This window comes from Bos mutus, chromosome 25 (assembly GCF_027580195.1).
Source record: "Bos mutus isolate GX-2022 chromosome 25, NWIPB_WYAK_1.1, whole genome shotgun sequence".
Lineage (NCBI taxonomy): Eukaryota > Metazoa > Chordata > Mammalia > Artiodactyla > Bovidae > Bos > Bos mutus.
In genome coordinates, this window is record NC_091641.1 from 16,732,686 (window position 1) to 16,754,148 (window position 21,463).

Here is a 21,463-nt window from a genome sequence, read left to right on the forward strand (position 1 = left end):
TTCCCCGATCCCCTGACCTCCCTGAGTCTCCTAGGAAGCCCCCTGGTGGATGGACAGACCTGGACACTAGGTGAGCCCCCTGCTAGGGGTGTGGCCCTGACATGACCTCCCTGAGCTCGCTGTCCTAATCACCTAGGCAGAGAGTGATCCCTCTCTGCCCCTCCCAGGACTCCATTGGATCAGAGTCCCTGAGCAGGGACTTCACCATGTGGAAAACGGTGGGTGAGTGAAAGGCTTCGAGACCCTCTCTTCTGGAGGCCTGCACAGCAAAGCCGGACCGCAGGCATGTTCTGCGGCCTGCAGAAGGTTTGAAAATACTATGAATTGGTGGCCAACATTTTTTTACTGGGGAGATTTTACGTAACAATCCAGATTTCTGGCTTTCTATGAAAGAATCAGGACAATCACTGGCAATGAGCTAGCTTGTCTGGTGAGGGGAGGACAGGGTCTCTCCTCGCCCCTTCCCCATCTCACGTGGTGCTCTGCGGGCCCCTGCAGGCTGCAACCTGTGAACACAGTGCGGTCGACAAGCCGTATCACTGCCCCGTCTTGGTCGTGACCTTCCTGTAGCTGAACCTTTTGTCTTTGGTTCCTGGTTGGTTGATTGCACTCTTCTCCCCACCCTCTTTAACTATGTCCTCTTTCTCCTATGGCCTCAAGAACACCCCTGGAGACCCTGGCATCTCTTCACCGTGACCACTGGTCTTTGACTTGGGCTGACCATTGTCCTGAAGGTCATCTTTCCTTTTCAATTAGTCCATTAAAAGCACAGACTTGGGACTTCTCTGGTGGTCCAGTGTCTAGGACTCTGCACTCCCAACGCAGGGGGCCCAGGTTCGATCCCTGGTTGGGGAACTAGATCCCGCATGCAGCAACTAAGACCCGGTCTGGCCAAATAAAATAAGTAAATATTTGAAAAAAGAAAAGCACAGACTTGGTAGAGTCTTGCATTCAAGTTCGAGCCTTGTTACTCCCCTACGAGGTGTCCCTGGATAGGTCCCTTAGCCTGTCTGAGCCTTGGTTTCTTCAATAGGGATATTATTAATCATCTCTACTCCAAGGGCTGTGAGGAGGGTTAAACACCAAGACAAGTGCTCCACGACTGATCACGATATGTGCCCAAGAAGTGACTGCCAGGATCGTCATTATTTTAATTCTCAAGTCTGCCTATTAAAAGCATTTGCAGCCCTTCCATCAAAAACAACAGTGAGTGATCAAAACACAACCCAAAGCAAAAACTCCCCTGAGACTGCCAACCTCTAAATTACAGAGATGACACAGAACTGATTTCCCCAGCTTTGATTAAAATTTGAATACTTTCTTCACTTTGGTTAAAAAAAAAAAAAAATTAGAGAATGAAATACGACACACAGCACAAAAAATGAAGCAGAAAAATGGGAAATGTCAAAACAGGAGTGCCAGCAGCTTACGGGACATCCATCTTCATCCCTCCTGCTCTACTCTGAGTCAGGAGCAGAAATCTATCCGGGTGCTGTCCCCGCTGCTCCCACACCGCTCCCCTCGCCACCAGTCCTACCTGGTCGTCAGCCCACGAGCCGGCCTGGGTGTGCGGCCTCTCCTCCCCCTGGCCATCGGCCGTGCTGGGCCTCTGCAGGGCCTCCTCGCTCTGCAGGCTGCACAGGCTCTCCACGTCCAGGTCAAACGTCTCATCGGAGCAGAATATGGCCTCAAGGATATCATCGTCGGTCGTGAATAAGATCGTGTCGCCAAAGTGCTCTGGAGCTGACAGGGGGACCGGGAAGATGCAAGAGTCAGCTCATCCCACATCGCAACGAGGAGCAGATTGGGAACCTAAATCCATCAATCTTTGGGCTAGGAAAATTCCAACCCGCTAACAGGTTTTGATTTGAGTAACTGAGCCTTATTCTTCTTTACATCTTTGCAAATGGAATTCAGGGATTGTAAGAACCATACAGATTTAATGAAGGCACCTAATCTAATGAGGGTGGCTTCCCTGGGGGTTCAGACGGTAAAGAATCTGCCTGCAATGCAGGAGACCCGGGTTCCATCCCTGGGTTGGGAAGATTCCCTGGAGAAGGGCATGTCAACCCACTCGAGTATTCTTGCTTGGAGAATCCCATGGACAGAGGAGCCTGGCGGGCTATGGTCCAGGGAGTCCTAAAGAGTCGGACACGGCTGAGGGCCTTAGCACAATCTAATGAGGATCACTGTGATCTGTCATGAAATAAGGGATGTTGCACAGGCACCCATGAGGCACGGAAGCTGATCCTGCTGGTGCTCCACACAGATCTTTCTCTGGTCCTTGCAGGGGGCCTTGCCTGGAAGGGTGTGGGAGTTATGTCCCCCGCCAGGGGAGCCTGGGGGTTCCAAAGCCTTGCTGCTTTGCCATAAGGCAGGACAAATGCTGAAATTTACACTCCTGAGCTCCCCTTGGGATCAGGCTGAGGCTGGGCTTCCCTGAAAAAGCTTCCTTCCTAGCTTCTCTTCCAACCCTTCCACATCCTACATCCCTCCCTGTCCTACAGGTTCTCCCAAGAACACTCTCTCCATCAGTCACTTATGGAAGGAATCCCCTGGTCAGACTCAGGCCCTAGGAAGCTGACCAAGGCTGGTACCCAGAGCAGGCATCACAGTAAGACCAGCTCTTGCACACCCCTCAGCAAAAGGCAAGGAGAGGGCCGGTCTAGGAAAGCAGAGGGATCTATCTGTCACTGGCCAGACACTAAGTTAGTTTCTCCTCAGAGCCTCAGCGAGTAGTGGGTAGGGGCTTCAAGAACACTCTTACAGCCATACCATACCTCCCGTCAGGGTTCCAGAGGCCTTGGCAATTTCTCCCTTAAAGATGCATTGCGCGTCTAACAGCATCGTGATGTCCTTCACGCCCCGGAAAGAATGGATCCGTGATTTATTGTAATTCCAGATCCTGATCAGGGCGACCTGGCAAGGCTGCAGGAAGTCCATGGAGATGGAGTGGGACTTGCCAGGCGTGAAGGGGGCCAGCCAGACGTGCATGTCGTCCTGGGTCCTGTTTACCCCATCGATGAGGTTGCTGACCACACGGGGGTCTCTCCCGTAGGCTGGTAAGATATTGATGTCCGGGGGGTCGGCTTGAATGTTCTCGATTCTCACTGGCTCCCCCTTGGAACTGAATATTTCTATCCCGTTGAGGCCAACGTAGTGCCTGTCCCCCCACGTGGACTTGATGTCGATGACCAGGTGCTGTCCATAGGGCAGGACAGGGATTTTGAAGTCACCCCCGTCGTCTGCCTCAGGGGAGCCGTGGTCCTGCCCTTTCACGGGCTCCGGCTTCTCCTCCTTCCAGGGGGGTGGCTGGTCGCTCTGCCGGCTGCTTTTCTGCTGCTGTAGGAACTCGTCCAGGATGTCGCCCTGGAATTCCATGTTAGAGATGCGTCCCCGGTGGGAGCGGTCGAAGGCCGTGAGGGAGTCCCACGATTCGTGCAAGGTGTGCTCCGGCTCGCTGTGCCACCGGGGCCGTGGCGGCATCCGGGTGGACCAGGCGCCTTCTGGAAGGAAGGACACAGGAGGGGTGAGACTGCATTAGTGGTGCAGGAGGCAGTGGGGACCCTTACACATCGTCTCATCTGGTGGCTCTCAGCTGGGTGGGGTCACCCTCAGGGGCATATTCTAGAAACCGTGGGTATTTTTTTAAAAACTTTTTTACATCGGAGTATAGCCAATTCCCAGGTGGTGCTAGCAGTAAGAACCCACCCACCAATGCAGAAGATGTAACAGATGAGGGTTCGACCTCTGGGTCAGGAAGATCCCCTGGAGGAGGGCATGGCAACCCACTCTAGTATTCTTGCCTAGAGAATCCCCATGGACAGAGGAGCCTGGCGGCTACAGTCAGACATGAGTCAGACATGAGATAAGAGTCAGATACGACTGAATTGACTTAGCATGGACACGTAGCCAATTAACATAGGGTCAGTGGTAAAGAATCCACCTGCAATGCGGGAGACACAGGTTTGAATCCCTGGGTTGGGAAGATCCCTTGGAGAAGGAAATGGCAACCCACTCCAGTATGCTTGCCTGGAAAATCCCATGGACAGAGGAACCTGGTGGGCTACTGTCCATGGGGTTGCAAAGAGTTGGACACAACTTAGCAATTAAACAACAACACAGCCAATTAACAATGTTGTGATAGTTCCACATGAACCCCAAAGGGACTCAGCCATACATATACACATATCCATCCTCCCCCAAACTCCTCTCCCATCCAGGCTGCCACATAACTTTGAGGAGAGTTCATTGTGTATATAGTAGGTCCTTGTTGGTTATCCATTTTAAATGTAGCAGTGTGTACCTGTTGACCCCAAATTCCCTATCTCTCCCCCCGATTCTTCACCGGTGGGTGGTGTGATGCTCTTGGTTATCTCGGTGCCTGCTGGCCCTGTTGATACTTGAAGGGCGGAGCCAGGGATGAGACTAGGAATGGTCCAGGCACAGACTCCGGTCTCCTGTCTCAGGCACCATTCAGGTTGGTAAAAAAAAAACTGTTTGTGGTCACCCGAGTCTGGAACTTCATTGTTTTACAAAGAGACAAGTATTTTTTCAATATACTTTGGATTTTCTAAAAATGCGACGACCATGCAAATCAAGGGAACACTCCTTGGTTGTGGGAGAACCTTTGCCGGAAGTCATCTCCACTTCAGAAACTCACCCGACCCAAAGCGATGCGGCTGCCTGCGGCGTCTGAGTCAGCAACCCTAGGGTCTGCTCTGGAGGCTGTCACAATCACATGACCCTAACAGAGTTTTTCAAAGACTGCCGAATGGCAGGTGGAAGGCTTGTGAAAGAATGTTATGTGGAGGGGGCGGGGGGGGGGCGGAAAGCCAGATATGCCATTTCAGATGTGGCCTTTCGTGTGGGCAGCATGTCCCAACGTGTTAATATCATTCCTGGGTGGGGCGTAGGAAAGATTTGAACTTTCTTCTTTGACATCTTCTCTTCTAAGTTCCCTATGTGTATTATTTTTATCATCAAGGACAAAATTCTATTAAAAAAGCCAAATGACCCAGGTATACTAAAAGGTAAGGAATTTACTTCTATTTGTGATGAAATTGATTCCAAGAGCCGAGTTTATGTCCAGAGCACGTGGAGAACAGGGGCCTGGCCCTCAGGGGGTGGCTCCGAAGGCCCTGCCCTCCTCCTTGTAGGACAGTAAAGCCCAGCACGTGCATCCAGCAGGGGCCGGTCCCCCCGGCCAAGCCATGGCTAACCGACACCTAGGGGTGTCATTCTGGAGAAACAGCAGCTGGCGACCCTGGCATTCTGTTTCCTCTCCTTTCATCTCGTCCTGTGCCCTGTACTCCATTTTCTGCCTGTCTCCCAGGGGGCCTGACTCCATCAATTATCTCCTCTCTCCAGAATCTTCAATCACTCCTTCCCCACTGGCATCTCCCCTCTCTCTGCCTGCAGACATGCATAAATCTCTCCTACCTGAAAGAAAAAGGAAGCTGACCTGATCTTGTGGCTCCCTCCAACTGCTGTCCTATTTTATCCCTCCTTTCATTGCAGACACTGCATCCTCGTGACCCCCACCCTCTCTTTACCCCCTGTAACCCGGCTCCTCTGTGCAAAGCTGTTGCGTTTTGCCAACCCAAGCTCCACTTCTCCTTCTCGTTGGAACAAAAATACGATTTTTCTTTGGGTACCCTGGACTTTTAGGCCATGCAGTTTAGGTGAATGCTGACAGCACCTTTCCAAGCTGGGTTCATGAAAGGAACTATGGGGAAGGATAAGGCTGTCTTTAAATTGGTGCTGCTTCCTAGGAGGTACTAGTGGTAAAGAATGGGCCTGCCGATGCAGGAGACGCAAGAGACCCAGGTTCCCTCCCTGGGTCGGGAAGGTCCCCTGGAAGAGGGCATGGCAACCCACTCCAGTATTCTTGCTCAGAGAATGCCATGGAGGAGCCTGGTGGACTACAGTCCATGGGGTTGCAAAGAGTCGGACGTGACTGAAGTGACTTAGCACACACGCATGTATGCTGAGCTGGTGGGATGGAGGGATGGAGTGGCCATTGGCTACATTGTGGGGATGGGAGAGCATGGCTGAGAATGAAGTGGGTGGATGTGAACTGAGAGCTGGAGAGTCCTGATGACACTTATATGATCCCCTGGATCCAGCCATGCTTGAAGTCAAACCCCTGGTGGTTTTCTGTCCTTTGCATCCCTAAGAGTCTTATAATTCCCACCACCCCTCCACTGAAGCAACTTTATCCAAGTACACAATGACTCCAAGCACGCGATCTTTCTTGGTCCTCTGTCCCTGCTTGACGTCCCGGGCAAGGTAGGTGCCCCCTCCACCTGCTCAGGAGACATCTCTTCCTGGTTCTCCACTCTCGCCTGCCGACAGCGCCTCTCTCTGTGCCACAGCGCCCTCCGCTCCTCCCGGTGCTCTAACTCTGGCTGCACAAGACCGCCTCAGCCCCCTCCTGTCTTCCCCCAACACTCCCTTCATCCAGCTTCTGGCTCCCATGCAAGCCCTGCTCACTGTCATAAGCCAAGTTCTGGCCTCTCTCCCTGGGGTACCATGTTCCAATTTCCACGATCCCTTGGAACATCCAGACATGTCCACTCTGTCACTTCCAACTCCAGATATCTAAAGTGGAGTTGATCAAACCCTCTAATTGGCATTATCCCTACTATACCGGTGATTCAGATGGTACAGAATCTGCCTGCAAAGTGGGAGACCCCGCTTCAATCCCTGGGTCGGGAAGATCCCCTGGAGAAGGGAAAGGCAACCCACTTTACTATTCTTGCCTGGAGAATTCAATGGACAGAGGAGCCTGGCAGGCTACAGTCCATGGGGTCTAAAAGAGTCAGACACGAGTGAGCAACTAACACTTTTCACTATGATACTGAGAATAAAGAAAATCTAACTCCTCACTGTGCCCCCAGGGCCCTGAGTGTGACCCACCCCCCAACCTCAGCTGACTTCTCCAGCCTCACCTCCCACCCTTCTCTCCATGAGCATCCCACTCCAGCCATGCCAGCCTTTCATTCCACCCACAAGTCTCTCCTGGCCTCAGAGACTTTGCCCTCACAGTGCCCTTCTGCCAGGAACGCTCTTGCCCCAGAGACCCACTACACCGGCTCTTCTAGACACCCTCCTTCTGGGAGAGGCCTTCTCTGCCCTCTCCCCTGCTGCATCCCAGGGCCTGGCACAGAAACGGTGCCTGGACGTGCTCCTAAGTGTATGTCAGTAAAGGGACGGGGGCTTGGCACCACTATCACGTTCCCCACTGTGCTCAGGGCTGGAGGCCGAGGGACTCCCCCCTCCGCCTGTCAGTCCTCCTGCACCTCCTCACCACCCCCCATTTCTCATCTGTCATTAACAAGACCCCAGGAGTCCCTCCCATCCTTGCTTCCAGGCGTGAGGCTTAACATCTGGCACAAGGAACTTCCATATGGATCGTCAGCACCTCAGTTTATTGTGATTTGATTTCCACTGACTGAAATGAGTGGGCTGGTCTGGTCTTCAAGGGCACGGAAGGAGAAAGCACCAAAAGTCATGTGTGTCAGGGACTCAGCGTGCCTTTCTCTGCTGGGGTGTGCGAGAAAGGCAGGACTTGGCTTTCATCCCGTGTCTGCTTTCTGACCCACTCTCCCCTAGAGAGGCACGCTCTGGGTTTTAAAAGTGGAGAGGTGTAGGCTTCGCCCTGGACCTCTCAGATGTGACAGCAGGCTGGGGCCAAGTTTCCCTCTGTTTGCGGTAGGACAGGCGACTTGTTAATCCTTGGGAGTCGGGCAACTGCTGGGATCAGTGCTTTGTCCTGTCCGTCAACATTCCTCCCCACGGATCTGAACGGACAACAGAAAGCTACTGCTTTCATCTGCAGTCAGCACGGTTTGGGAGGGAGCAATATGAGATGACGGGCCTGAAGGTTCAAAACTATTCCTTGGTGGAGATTAATATGAACAGCAAAGTTCTGAACTTCACTTTATAAAAACCACAGGCACCACTATGAAGTGTTAGTTGCTCAGTCATGTCCAACTCTTTGCGACTGCACGGAGCGTAGCCCTCCAGTGTCCTCTGTCCAAGGGATTTTCCCGGCAAGAATACTGGAGTGGGTAGGCTTTCCCTTCTCCAGGGGATCTTCCCAACCCAGGGATCAAACCCAGGTCTCCGGCATTGCAGGTGGATTCTTTACCAGCTGAGCCACAAGGGAAACCCTGAGGTAGGCACTAATTGCTACTAAAAGGGGAAGTGAAAAAGCACATAGTGAGATGCAACAGAGCCACGTTTATTCTAGGTGAATAGCCATAGCTGATAGGACAAGAAGTGGACATCTGACCCAAGCCAACCAATCAGATTCTGCTGTGTCTTTGGGATTGGGGTTTCCCTTGTGGCTCAGCTGGTAAGGAATCCACCTGCAATGCAGGAGATCTGGGTTCGATCCCTGGGTTGGGAAGATCCCCTGGAGAAGGGAAAGGCTATCCATTCCTGTATTCTGGCCTGGAGAATTCCATGGACTGTATAGTCCATGGGGTTGCAAATCGGACATGACTGAGCAAATTTCACTTCACTTTACTAATGTCAGAGAAAGAGACTGCAAGGCCACTTCCTGCTATTTGCACAGAGTTGAAAAAACTGATCTCAGGAGGAACAGTGAGGGGAAATGGACCTGCAGAGAAGCAGAGGGAGGGCCCAGCAGCCCTGGAGAGTTTAGGAGAAGCATCCTTGGTGCCTGCTGGCTTTCTGGCTCCTCCTTTCAATCCCATGTGATGCATTCTGTCTTTGCAGGGCGAGAGGCTTCTCAAATAACACCCCCTTATGCTCAAACTGGACTGCTGAGATTTCATTCACCTGTAGCTAACTGAGCCCAGATAAAGACATTTCCAAAATGTAGATGTGCTTACAATGAGATACTTTGTTGGACAAAAGGATTTCCAGGCTATGTCTTATGATGACAGCAGGATTCCAACCCCAGGGAGGAACTTGGGCAGTCATTCATTCTACAAGCACTGCTGGAGGGCTCGACCCGAACCTTTCCTGAAGGGCATGGCTGTGGGATTTGGCTCTATGTAATGAGTAATTTAAAATTTCTAAGCAACTCTCCTTTTTAGCACGACCAGCTTAACAAGCATGAAATCTCAAGAGCTCAGTTCTTAATGTGTGTTGAGCCAAGCAGTGAAATGCCTGGAAGGAAATTAAAGTGAGACAAAGTCTTCGGATCGTGGACAAGTTACAAAAATGCCCATCACCTCATAACTCCCAGCGGTTCTCTAGGTCTGTTTGCCAGGAAGCCTTGGAATTGCCTAAGTCTTCTGGGGGCAGGTGGCTGATGACAGCAGAGCAAGCAGGGCGCTGAAGGGTAGTAGCACGAAGCATGGATGTTGGAGCCAGGCTGTGTGTGATGTTCAGTCGCTTCAGTCATGTCTGATTCTGTGCCCCATGGACTGTAGCCCGCCAGGCTCCTCTGTCCATGGAATTTTTCCACCAAGAATACTGGAGTGGGTTGCCATGCCCTCCTGCAGGGGATCTTCCTGACCCAGGGATGGAACCCGAGTGTCCGGCGTCTCCTGCATTGCAGGCAGGTTCTTTACCGCTGAGCCACTGCTGAAGCCAGCAGGGCTGCCTGGCCTTAAATCCTGCTCCAACCCTTATTGGTTGTGTGACCTGGGGAAAATTACTTAAACCTCATGTTTTCTTTTCTTTTTATAATCATATAACTTTCAGGTGTATAGCATGGTTGTTCAATATCTGTATACACTAAAAAGTGATCACCACCATAAATCTAGCTCCCATCTGTTACCATAAAATTGACCTCCTTCATCCACTTCACCCACACTCCAATCACCTTCCACTCTGGTAACCACTAGTCTGCTTTCCATATCTGTGAATTTGTTTTTATTTTATTCTGTTTATTAGAGTCTACATATGAGTGAAGACATCAGTATTTGTCTTTCTCTTTCTGACTTATTTCACTTAGCATAATACCCTCAAGGTCCACTCATGTACATTACATTGTACATATATTACTCCATGCATACATGTAACATATCGCATCTTTATTCATTCATCAACAGACACTTAGGTTTTTTTCCCATATCTTGTCTCTTGTAAATAATGTTGCAATGAACATGGGGGTGCGTATAGCTTTTCAAATTACTGTTTTCATGTTCTTCAGATAAGTACCCAGAAGTGGCGTAGCTGGGTCATATAGCAGTCTACTCTTAATATTTTAAGGAATCTCCATACTGTTTGCCATAGTGGCTGTACCAATTTATAGTCTCACCAACAGTATACAAGAATTCCCTTTTCTCCACATCCTCTCCAACATTCGTTATCTCTTGTCTTGTTGATAGTAGCCATCCTAACAGGTATGAGGAGGTATCTCCTTGTGGTTTTGATTTGCAGTTCCCTGATAATTAGTGACACTGAGCACCTTTCCATGTACTTGTTGGTTATCTGTATGTCTTCTTTGGAAAAATGTCTATTTAGGCCCTCTTCCCACTTTTAAACCTGTTTTTTGTTGTCGAGTTGTATGCGTCCTTTGTATATTCTGGATATTAGCCCCTTAAAACATACATGATGTGCAGATATCATTTCCCATCAACAGGCTGCCTTTTCATTTTGATGATGGTTTCCTTTGCTTTGTTGATTGATGTAGTCCCATTTATTTATTTTTGCTTTTGTTTCTCTTGTCTTTGGAGTCAGAGCCACAAAAACACCTCTAAGGCTGGTGTCGTTGAGATTACTGCCTGTATTTTCTTCTAGGAATTTTATGGTTTCAGGTCTTATAATCAGGTCTTTAATCCATTTTGAGTTAATTTTTGGGTATGGTTTAATATAGTGGTCTAGTTCTATCCTTTTGCATGTGACTGTCCAGTTTTCCCAACATTATTTATTGGAGAGACCGTCCTTTCTCCATTCTATATCTTTACTCCTTTGCCATTGATTAATAGTCCATATAGGCTTGGGTTTATTTCTGGGCTCTCATATAAGTTAAATAAGCAGGGTGACAATATACAGCCTTGACATACTCCTTTCCCTATTTGAAACCAGTCTGTTGTTCTATGTCCAGTTCTAACTGTTACCTCTTGACCTGCATACAGATTTCTCAGGAGGCAGGTAAGGTGGTCTGGTATTCCCATCTCTTTAAGAATTTTCCACAGTTTGTTGTGATCCACAAAACCCCACTTACTCATGGTGTGTGAGCCTTTTAATGTACTGTTGGATTCAGTTTGAGAATATTTTGTTGAGAATTTCTGCATGTATATTCAACAGTGATACTGGCCTGTAATTTTCTTTCTTCCTTCCTTCCTTTCTCTTGTGGCGTACTTGTCTAGTTTTGCTATCAGGATAATGCTGACTTCATAAAATGTTTCGAAGTTTTCCCTCCTCTTCAGTTTTTTTAAAGTGTTTGAGAAGACTAGATATTAAATCTTCTTTGAATGTTTTATAGACTTCACCAGTGAAGTTACCTGGTCCTGGGATTTTGTTTGTTGGAAGATTTTTGATTACTGTTTCAATCTTCTTACTAGTAATTGGTCTGTTTAACTCTTCTATTTCTTCATGATTCAGTCTTAGAAGATTGTTTGTTTCTAGGAATTTGTTCATTTCTTCTAGGTTGTCCAATTTATGTGTCTAACTGTTCATAGTAGTCTCTTATGATCTTTTGTATCTCTGTGGTATTCATTGTAACTTCTCTTTCATTTCTGATTTTATTTATTTGAGCTCTTTCTCTCTTTTTTTTTTCTTGGTTAGTCTAGCTAAAGGTTTCCCAACTTCATTTGTCTTTTCAAAGAATCAGCTCTTAGTTTCACTAATTTTTTTTCTATTTTATTTTAGTCTCTACTTCATTTATTTCTGCTCTGATCTTTATTATTTCCTTCATCTACTAATTTTGGGCTTCATTTTTTCTTCTTTTTCTAGTTCCTTTAGGTGTAACGTTAGGTTGTTTATTGGGGTTTTTTATTTCTTGAGGCAAACCTTTAGTGCCATGAACTTCCCTCCTGGAACCACTTTTACTATATCTCACAGATTTTGGTATGTCATATTTCTTTCTTTCCTTGAAAAATTCTATTTATTTATGTTGCTGTGCACAGGCTTTCTCCAGTTGCAGCGTAGGGACTTCTCACTGCAGCAGCGTCTCTTGTTGCCAGCACAGGCTCTAGGGAACATGGGCTCAGTGGTTGTGGCTCGAGGGCACTGGAGTACAGGCTCAGTGGTTGCGGTGTACAGGCTAGTATGTGTCTATTCGGGTTCCTCTTATTCAGAGTTCTCTGGGCTTCCTGGATCTGGATGTCTGTTTCCATCCCCAGGGAAGTTTTCAGCCAGTTTTCCTTCAAATAATTTTTCATGCCCTTTCTCTTCCTCTGGGAGCCTATAATATGAATGTTATTCTTCTTGATGTTCCAAAGCTCCCTTAAAATATCTTTATTTTTTAACATTCTTTTTTTCTTACGCTGCTCTGTCCCTGGGTGAGTTCTATTGCTGTGTCTTCCAGCCTGCTGATTTGTTCTTCTATCTCATCCAATATGCTATTGAACCCTTCTGGTGTATTTCTTGGTTCAGTGATACTTTCTGTTTGATAATTTCTTACATTTTCTATCTCTTTGTTGAAGTTCTCACTGGGTTTGTCCATTCTTCTTCCAATTTCTGTGAGCATCATCTGACCATTATTTTGAACTTTTTACCAGGTAGATTATTATCTTTGTTTTGTTTAGTTCTTTTTTGGTAGTTTTGTCTTGTTCTTTCAATAGCAATATATTCCTGTTTCCTCATTTTGCCTAATTCTCAGTGTTTGTTTCTAGATGTTAGGTAAATCGGCTACCTCTCTTGGCCTTGAAGGAGTGGCCTTATGTAAGAGATATCCTGCAGGGCTCAGAAATGCAATTCTGCCTGGCAACCAGAGCCAGGTGCTCAAGGGGTGTCCCCTTATGGGTTGCATGCACACTCTTGTTGTGGCGGGGTCATGGGTGCTGCTATGCACTGGAGACAGGGCTAACCCCTGGAAAGACAGCAATGCTGGCCCGATGGCTGCTGGGTTCTAGTGGGCCGGCTTTATCACCTAGTCAGCTGTGAGGCCTGGCTGAGGTATAGGGGTGGGTAGAGTTCTAAGTGGGGTGTGCCTACTGGTGCTCAGACTAGAGGGAGAATTCCAAAATGACACCCACAGGCACTGGGATCAGCAAAGTGGCCTGAAATTGCAAAGATGGCTCCCTCCGGTTTCTCAGTTCCCAGGGAGCATCCAAAATGGGTCCAGCAGATGCTCTGAGGTTAATACGTGGGTCCCATTCACCTATGGCCCATGCACTTTTTAACCCAGCGTTTTTGTGCTGGTTTTCAGGTTGAGTGAATCTGTGAGTGAGCCCTTTAAAAGCTAGCTTTCCGTTCTCTGCAGTTCCATAGTTTGGGGTGTATTCTTCATTGGTTTTTAAAGCCAGATGTTTTGGGGGCTCATCTCTCATGCGCAGGATCCAAGAATCGGGGTGCCTAATGCTCAAATTCCTTAATCCCCAGAGAAAGTAACAGTACCTGTGTAATCCTCGCATCTGCAGACTGTCATGGCTGGGCTGTGTTTTTTCCCTTAATGAGATCATCTCTCTGCCTCCCTTACCCACCTTGATGTTGTCCTTTTACCCTTTCCTGTGGAGACTTTGTTCATCCAGCTTTCAGGTCCTTTTCAGGGGGAATTATTTCACATGCAATTGTAGTTCTGTTGCGTCCATGGGAGGAAGTGAGTGGGTTCTTCGTATGCCACCATTTTGAACCTTCCACCTTACCCTGCTTTCTGACCTCACATTTTCTTTCTTTAATTCATTAATTTATTTTTGGCCGCACTGGGTCTTCACTGCTGTGCATGGGCTTTCTCTAGTTAACGGCGAATGAGGGATACTCTCTGGTTGCAGGGCGGGGCTTCTCATTGCAGTGACTTCTCTTGTTTCGACTCGCAGGCTCTAGTAGTTTTGGTGCACAGGCTCAGTTGCCCTGTGACATGTGGAACCTTCCCAGAGCAGGGATTGAACCCATGTCCTCTGCGTTGGTGGGTGGATTCTTAACCACTGGACCACCAGGGAGATCTCCACATTTTCTTTATCTGTAAAATGGGGCTGGTATGAGAATTAAATGAGCCTGTTTGAGTAATATGCCTAGATGCCCAGCCTGGTTTACTGCAAACATGCCATGCATCTAGCCATTGCAGTTCTTTCTTTCCATCATTCCTCCCACACACTGCAGGAGACCCACCATGAGTCAGGCACCTGGGTCCCGGGGTGTGTGTGTGCTAAGTTGTTTCAGTCGTGTCCAACTCTTTGTGACACCCTGGAGAAGAGCTCACCAAGCTCCTCTGTCCATGTGATTCTCCAGGCAAGAATACCAGAGTGTATTGCCATGCCCTCCTCCAGGGGATCTTCTCGACCCAGGGATTGAACCCCAGTCTCATTATGCCTCCTGCATTGGCAGGTGGGTTCTTTACCTTTAGTGCTACCTAGGAAACCCGAGGTCCTAGGGATCCCAACACAAATAACATATGGCCCCTGCCCCTAAAGAGTCCTTTTCTTCCACTCTGCTCTCCTCTCTGATACACAGTCTCAGGGTTAAGTCTTGGTGGGGCGGGCAGCACAGTCTGTAAGGCTGGGGAGTCAGAAACAGAAGCTCTGTCTGGGAGAAGGGAGCCATCTCTCACCGTGGAAAGGCACTCAAGAGTCTGAGGGAACTGCTCTGCCCCAAGTGACATCGAGGGTCTGAAAGAGACCACAAACTCTCCACATTTCTAAGTGTAACTCTGGCTAAATGCAGACCTTTGGGGTCTGTCCACTAGACAAGAATGGTGTGGGTGCTAATGTAATTCACTAAAAGTATATGCATGGGCTTTGCATATAGCTAAACCACCATCCCATGCTGCTGCTGCTGCATCACAGAGTGTGGATGCTGCCGCCGCCGCTGACAACAATAATAATAAACAGCAGCATCGAACATCTGCTGGGTGTTATGTGCCAGATTCAGTGCCAAATGCTGCCCCTGTATGATCGCATTTGATCCTCCCAGCTTCTAGCCCACCATGAGTTGGGTATTATCTGCCTCCTTCCACATGAGGAAATGGAGGCTCAGAGGGATTTCAGAACTTGCCCACAGTTTGGGTTGGCAGTGGGGAACCAGGATAAACGTTTGATTTTAGGCTTGTGCTTCTGGGTGGTACAGAGTGGGGATAAACCCAGAGGATCTCGAGGTGAACCCTGTGTCGGTAGGTCCAGGAGCTTTGTGGACAATAAAGGATATAGAAGCTAGTGTTGAAATAATGGCCCCCACTTCTGGAGCACGTTCCACATGCCAGGCTCTGGTCACTATTTTGAAGCCATCATCTCATTCATTTCTCACAATGCTGTGCGGGGAGGGCCAGTTGTGGGGGTTCATTCCCATTTCACAAATGAAGATGCTGAGGCTCAGAAAGTGGAAGTATCCAGCTCTACAGGACCCAGGCGAGAAGTCTCAGGTCTACAAGTAGCTGAGTCTGAATTCAAGTGGTTTGACTTGTGTTGCTCTCGACATTTTGTCCTGGTAGCCAAATCTGAGTGCAAATATTCAGTGCAAACCCATCTCCTTTCAGATCTCTTAGAGATAATCTACTGCAAAGTTCACAAAACAGGTGAATCCTGCTACCAGATGTGGATTTTTTTTTTTTGTTTGGACCCAAACAGTGGTTTTAAAAATAATCTCTATCAGTGGTCAATGTTGAAAAATAAGAATATTCTACAATTTTGATTTATCTTGATAAAAGGAAAAGGGAGATCTGGCCCAAGGGCCTTGTATTTCTTTTTCTTTTAATATTTATTTATTTGGCTGCCTTCAGTCTTAGTTGCATTATGTGAGATCTTTCATTGTAGCCCATGGGCCTGTTGCTCTGTGTCATGTGGGATCTTAGTTCCCTGACCAGGAATCGAACCCATGTCCCTTGCATGACAAGGCAGATTCTCAACCACTGGACCACCAGGGAAGCCCTGGGCTTGTATTTCTGAATGCCAAAAAGCCCCCTTTATATGGGTCTGTGCTCTCCAGTTTGCCACAGTCCTCACCACTCCCTATAGTCCTTCCAACTCCCAGGCAAGAATCAATTGCTATTTATCATCACACTTGCATTATTTTCCTAACAGTACAGTTAAGAATAAAGTGAGGTAATTAGAGACCAAAAGTCTCTATCAGAGGTTAGATAACAGACTAGATTGGAAAAGCCACGGTCGGCAAGAAAAATGGACAAAGGAATGTATCTTGGAGCCAGTGACAAACACGCCTGTGGGTTTCACAGGCGAAGTGTGCCTTACCCTCTTCACTCACTGCTACTACCCCTGTGGCCCTGAGACAGGGAATCTGTGACCCTCGGTTGACAAGAACCTTCCTGTTTTGCAGGTGGGGGAACTGAGGTCCAGGGAGTAATACAGCTTCATGCCAGTTAGCGCCCCTGGCTCCAGTGAGATAGACCCAGTGAGTCAGATGGATTCTGGAACTTACCTCTGCTGGCTGGCTGGCCGTCACCATGACTGAGGCCGACAGCATCCCTCCTCAGGCCCCTCCTCCCGCTGGCAGGCTGCTCCCTGTGGGGCTGGTTAAAGATGTCAAAGTCATCACTGTGGACTTTGGGGGTCGTCCTCTGAGCTCTCTCAGCGGTGATGACATTCCAGCTATTCACCCGCCCTTGCTCACGTCTGGAGCCTTTATCCCTGGCCTTGGATCCTCCAGGCCCCTCGCCAATGACATCGTCTGACGGAAGCTCGTCTCTCCAGTCCAGCGGCTTCTCTGGACTCAGCCAGAGGGGTTTCAACTTCGGGCCTCCTGGCTTCCTGCCTTTCCCCGCGGGAGAAGGTTGTAACCAGGATGGGGTTTTCCCTGGTGGCTCAGAGACTTTTCTGCCCGTGAGGTTTTCCAGCTGTTGGAGCAGTGAGAGCTCCTGGTCAGGAGGAGGAGGGCACTCCACAGAGGGGCAGTGGGGAGGACCCCTGGGCTCGCCCCCTGTCGAGGATGGGGCGGCTAAATTGCTGAGCTCCTCCTCTAACTGGGACAAACTGTCTTTCACGCTGTCGGGAGAATTCATCCTTCCAACAAATAAATTTCCTTGTGAAGAAACCTTCACATCCTCTCCTGCTCCAGCTGGCTGCGAGTGACTGGCATGGAGTTCCTCGTCCCCCTCGGTTCCGGGCGTCTTGCGGACACCTCTGCTTTCTTCCAAGAGGGCAGCATCGCTCTCTTCCATCCTCTCATCCTGCAGCCCCACCAGGATGCTCTGTGGGGCCTCCCCACCTCCTTTGTCTAACTTGCCGTCAAAGATGAGTTTTTTGTTGACATAAAGCTTCACGTTCTTAGCCCCGATGTCAAAGTCCTAAAAACATAAAATTTCACAAAATGAAGGTGCGTGGCATTGCACTGATGTATCAAGTTTTGAAAGCAGCTGATGAGGGACTTCCCTGGTGGTCCACTGTTTAAGATGCTGCCTGCCAGTGCCGGGGTCACGGGTTTGATCCCCAATCTGAGACGATTCCATATATGGTGGGGCAACTAAGCCATGTGGACAACGACTGAAGCCTGTCTGCCTAGAGCCTGTGCTCTGCATCAAGGGAAGCCACTGCAATGAGAAGCCCACACACCACAACTAGAGAGTCACCCCCACTTGCCACAACTAGAGAAAGTCCACTGTGCATCAATGAAAACCCAGTGCAGCCAAAAAAAAAAAAAAAAGTAGCAGATGAAAAAGAGAAATGTGGGATGCTAAAAACGTGAGCTTTCTGAGACCACAGCACTAGGGCTGTTAAATCAGGCTCTATCTCATTTCGGTGCAAAGGGTTCCATACGCTATAAATCAAAGGCCTTTCACAAAGAGGCTCCTCTGTTGCCATCTTCGTCATCATTACCTCCTGCTGGGACACGGGTAATAGCCTGCTAATTGGTCTGCCTGCTTCCTGTCTCTTGCTCCTTCATCCTCAGCTTCACATTGCCACCAGAGTTAATTTCCTACAAGAGCTGGATCTGGCCCCATCACATCCCTTTGTGAAATCCTTCATGTGTTTTTGCCGCCTATAGTTCCTTAAAGTATGGGTTCTGGGCCTCCTGCACCAGAAAAGCTGGGCAGGCACATGAAATGCAGGCGTCCTAGGTCCCAGGGGGCCGTATTTTGGGGGCTCTGAAAGCAGAGCCTGAGACAAGGATTTGAGTGCAGGTAGCTTATGGGCAGCTGCTCCTTTGAGGGAGAGTCAGGTAGGGCAGGTGAGACTGCAAAAAGGTTTTCGGGCTGGTCACTGCTGTGGGCAACTGGGGCTCCCTCCAGCTAGGACACTGTAAGCAACCTGCAGAAAGAATCTCAGAAATGTCCCTCCAAAGGTGGGGGGTTGGACATTTATCCACTGACCCCCTTCCCTGCGGTTGACGGCTGCCCCAGGGGGCACTAATGCCCCGCCACGTCCACAGGCTGAGCCCTCTGGTGGCTTTGGGGAAAGGACCCAAGCAGCAAGGCTGACAGCCTGGAGGCACTGGGGGTGGTGCCCAGTTGGCATGCCCAGAAACTGTCTCAACTCACTGTGGCTGCAATCAGAGGGGAGCCCAGAGGATGCAGTGTGGGCACTTCACTTGTGACGGATAATCTGGATGGTTTCTTTGCACACAGAAGCTGAAGGATGCCAGGCACGTGAGATGAACTCTGAACCCCTGGTAACCACCTGAAGTGCGGGAGACCTGGGTTCGATCCTGGGTTGGGAAGATCACCCGGAGAAGGGAAAGGCTACCCACTCCAGTATTCTGGCCTGGAGAATTCCGTGGACTGTATAGTCCATGGGTCGCAAAGAGTCAGACACAACTGAGCAACTTTCACTTTCAGCATGACACAAAATGACCTTCACAAGAGGGTCCCTGCCTGGTCTTCTCTCTCCCCCTCTCCTCGCACGTGTGCCCCACATCAGGCAACAATGCTTCACACTTAAAATCGAACCACACCTTCTACTACTGCCCTATTTGGTCATTCTTTTTTACACAAAAACAGTTTTAATAAACAGCTTTCTTGAGGAATGTAATACCTACCTCATACAGTAAACTGGATATATTTAAAGTGTACAACTTAATGGATAAAGAAGATGTGCTAGAAGTATATATATAATGGAATATTAGTCATAAAAAAAGAATGAAGTAATGCCATTTGCAGCAACATGGATGAACCTAGAGAATATTATACAAAGTGAAGTAAGACAGAGAAAGACAAATATCATATGATATCACCTACATGTGGAATCTAAAAAAAAGAACACATGAACTTATTTGCAAAACAGAAACAGACCCATAGACGGAGAAGACAAACTTACATTTACCAAATGGGAAAGAAGCGATGGAAGGATAAATTCAGAGCTTGAGATTAGCACATACACACAACTATATATAAAATAGATAACCAACAAGGATCTACTTAAAGCACAGAGGACTACATTCAATATTTTGTAATAACCTGTAAGTGAAAAGAATCTGTAAAAGGGTATAAACATATATAATCTTTTATATGTATATATGTATATATATATATATATTTGAACCACTGTGCTTTACATCTGAAACTAAAACAACACTGTAAATCAACTATACTTCAATTAAAAATAAATAGTAAAGCATACAACTTAGGCAGCAAGGAGACCAAACCAGTCAATCCTAAAGGAAACCAACCCTGAATATTCATTGGAAGGACTGATGCTGAAGCGGAAGCTCCAATACTTTGGCCACCTGATGCGAAGAGCTGACTCACTGGAAAAGACCCGGATGCCGGGAAAGACAAAGGGCAGGAGGAGAAGGGGCAACAGAGGATGAGATGGTTGGATGGCTTCATCGACTTAATAGACATAAGTTTCAGCAAGATCCGGGAGATAGTGAAGGACAGGGAAGCCTGGGCGCTGCAGTCCACGGGATCGCAAAGAGTCGGACACAACTTAGCAACTGAACAACAAATACAACTCAAGTTTTAACACATATACACCCACGATCATTACCTGAAGGCTTCCTCATACCCCTTCGTAATCCCTCCCACCCCACCCCTAGGCAACCACCCACCAGCCTTCTGTCACTACAGATTAGTTTGCATTTTCTAGAATTTTTATACAAAAGGACTCACACACTATGACCTCCATGGGGCCTGGGGGTCTGGTTTCTTTCCCCCAGCATAATATCTCCGAGATTCATCCATGTTGCCGACGTGAAGAGTTTTATACCTTCTTATTGCTGAGGAGCAGCAGTCTATTCTGGGGTACCCCACAGTCTGTCTGTTCATCCACCTTCACAGCAGACTCTGGGAGGCTGCACCTCCCTCACTCAGCCTTTGCCTCCTCCCCTCCGCATGAACCCACTCTGCCAAGGCTGCCAGTAACTGGGATGATAACAATCATCCTTGTTGTCTGGATGATTCCGATTGATTCTTGTCCTGGTCTATCACTCACAGGGCCCTCCTTCCACTCCCAAGGGTGCCCTGGTTTGGACAACCCGTCTTAGGGTCCAGCAGGTGACCAGACACACTGGGAAGTTCTCAGTCCTTAGGTCATCCCCCTGCTTCCTGTTCTCACAGCAGCCCAGGCTCCCGGCTGCTCCTTGACTGGCTGGGCAGGTCCCGGGCCTCCTGATTTTCCTGTGTTGTCTCACTAGGTGGTCCCACTCAGGCCCAAGGCCCTAAATTTCATCCTCGCGTTGGTGACTCCCAACTATTTAATTTATTTTACTGGAGTATAGTTGATTTACAATGTTGTATTGGTTTCAGGTGTACAGCAAAGTGATTCACTTATATATGTATATATCTTTTCCAGATTCTTTTGCATTATGTTTTATTGCAAAATAGTGAATACAGTTCTCTGTGCTATACAGTGGGTCCTTGTTGTTTATCCATGTTATATATAGCAGTTTGTACCCGTTAATCCCAAACTCCTAATTCATCCTTTCCCACTCCCTTTCCCCTTTGGTAACCACAAGTTTGTTCTCTATGTTCATGAGTCTGTTTCTGTTTGATGAATAAATGCATTTGTATCAATTTTTAGATTCCACGTAAGTGATACCATATGATGTTTGTCTTTCTCTTGACTTTACTTTGGGCTTCCCCAGTGGCTCAGCAATAAAGAATCCGCCTGCACTGCAGGAGACGTGGAGACATGGGTTCGATCGCTGAGTTGGGAAGATCCCTTGGAGGAGGAAATGGCAGTCCACTCCAATAATTTTGCCCAGAAAATCCCATGGACAGAGGAGCCTGGGGCTACAGCCCATGGGGTCGCAAAAGAGTCAGTCATGACTAAGTGAGTAAAGCACAACAAAGGTTTCACTTCACTTAGTGTGATAATCTCTAAGTCCATCCATATGGCTGCAAACAGCATTATTTCATTCTTTTTATGGCTGAGTAGTATTCCCTTGTGAGTGTGGTGGTTTAGTTGCTAAGTCGTGTCAGACTCCTGTGACCCCATGGACTGTAGCCTGTCAGGCTCCTCTGTTTATGGAATTCTTCAGGCAAGAACAC

The 21,463-nt window shown here is 48.2% G+C and overlaps 1 protein-coding gene across 1 annotated transcript in view; it reads right to left on the bottom strand.

Annotated features, from left to right (window-relative positions):
- KATNIP (katanin interacting protein) overlaps positions 1–21,463 on the bottom strand; it is a 229,622-nt gene that overhangs the window by 29,616 nt on the left and 178,543 nt on the right. The window contains exons 15-17 of the mRNA XM_070362218.1: positions 16,459–17,323; positions 2,781–3,506; positions 1,538–1,743 (exon numbers count right to left, since the gene is read on the bottom strand). Coding sequence (XP_070218319.1) covers positions 1,538–1,743; positions 2,781–3,506; positions 16,459–17,323 — 1,797 coding nt within the window. The remainder of the gene's footprint in view (positions 1–1,537; positions 1,744–2,780; positions 3,507–16,458; positions 17,324–21,463) is intronic.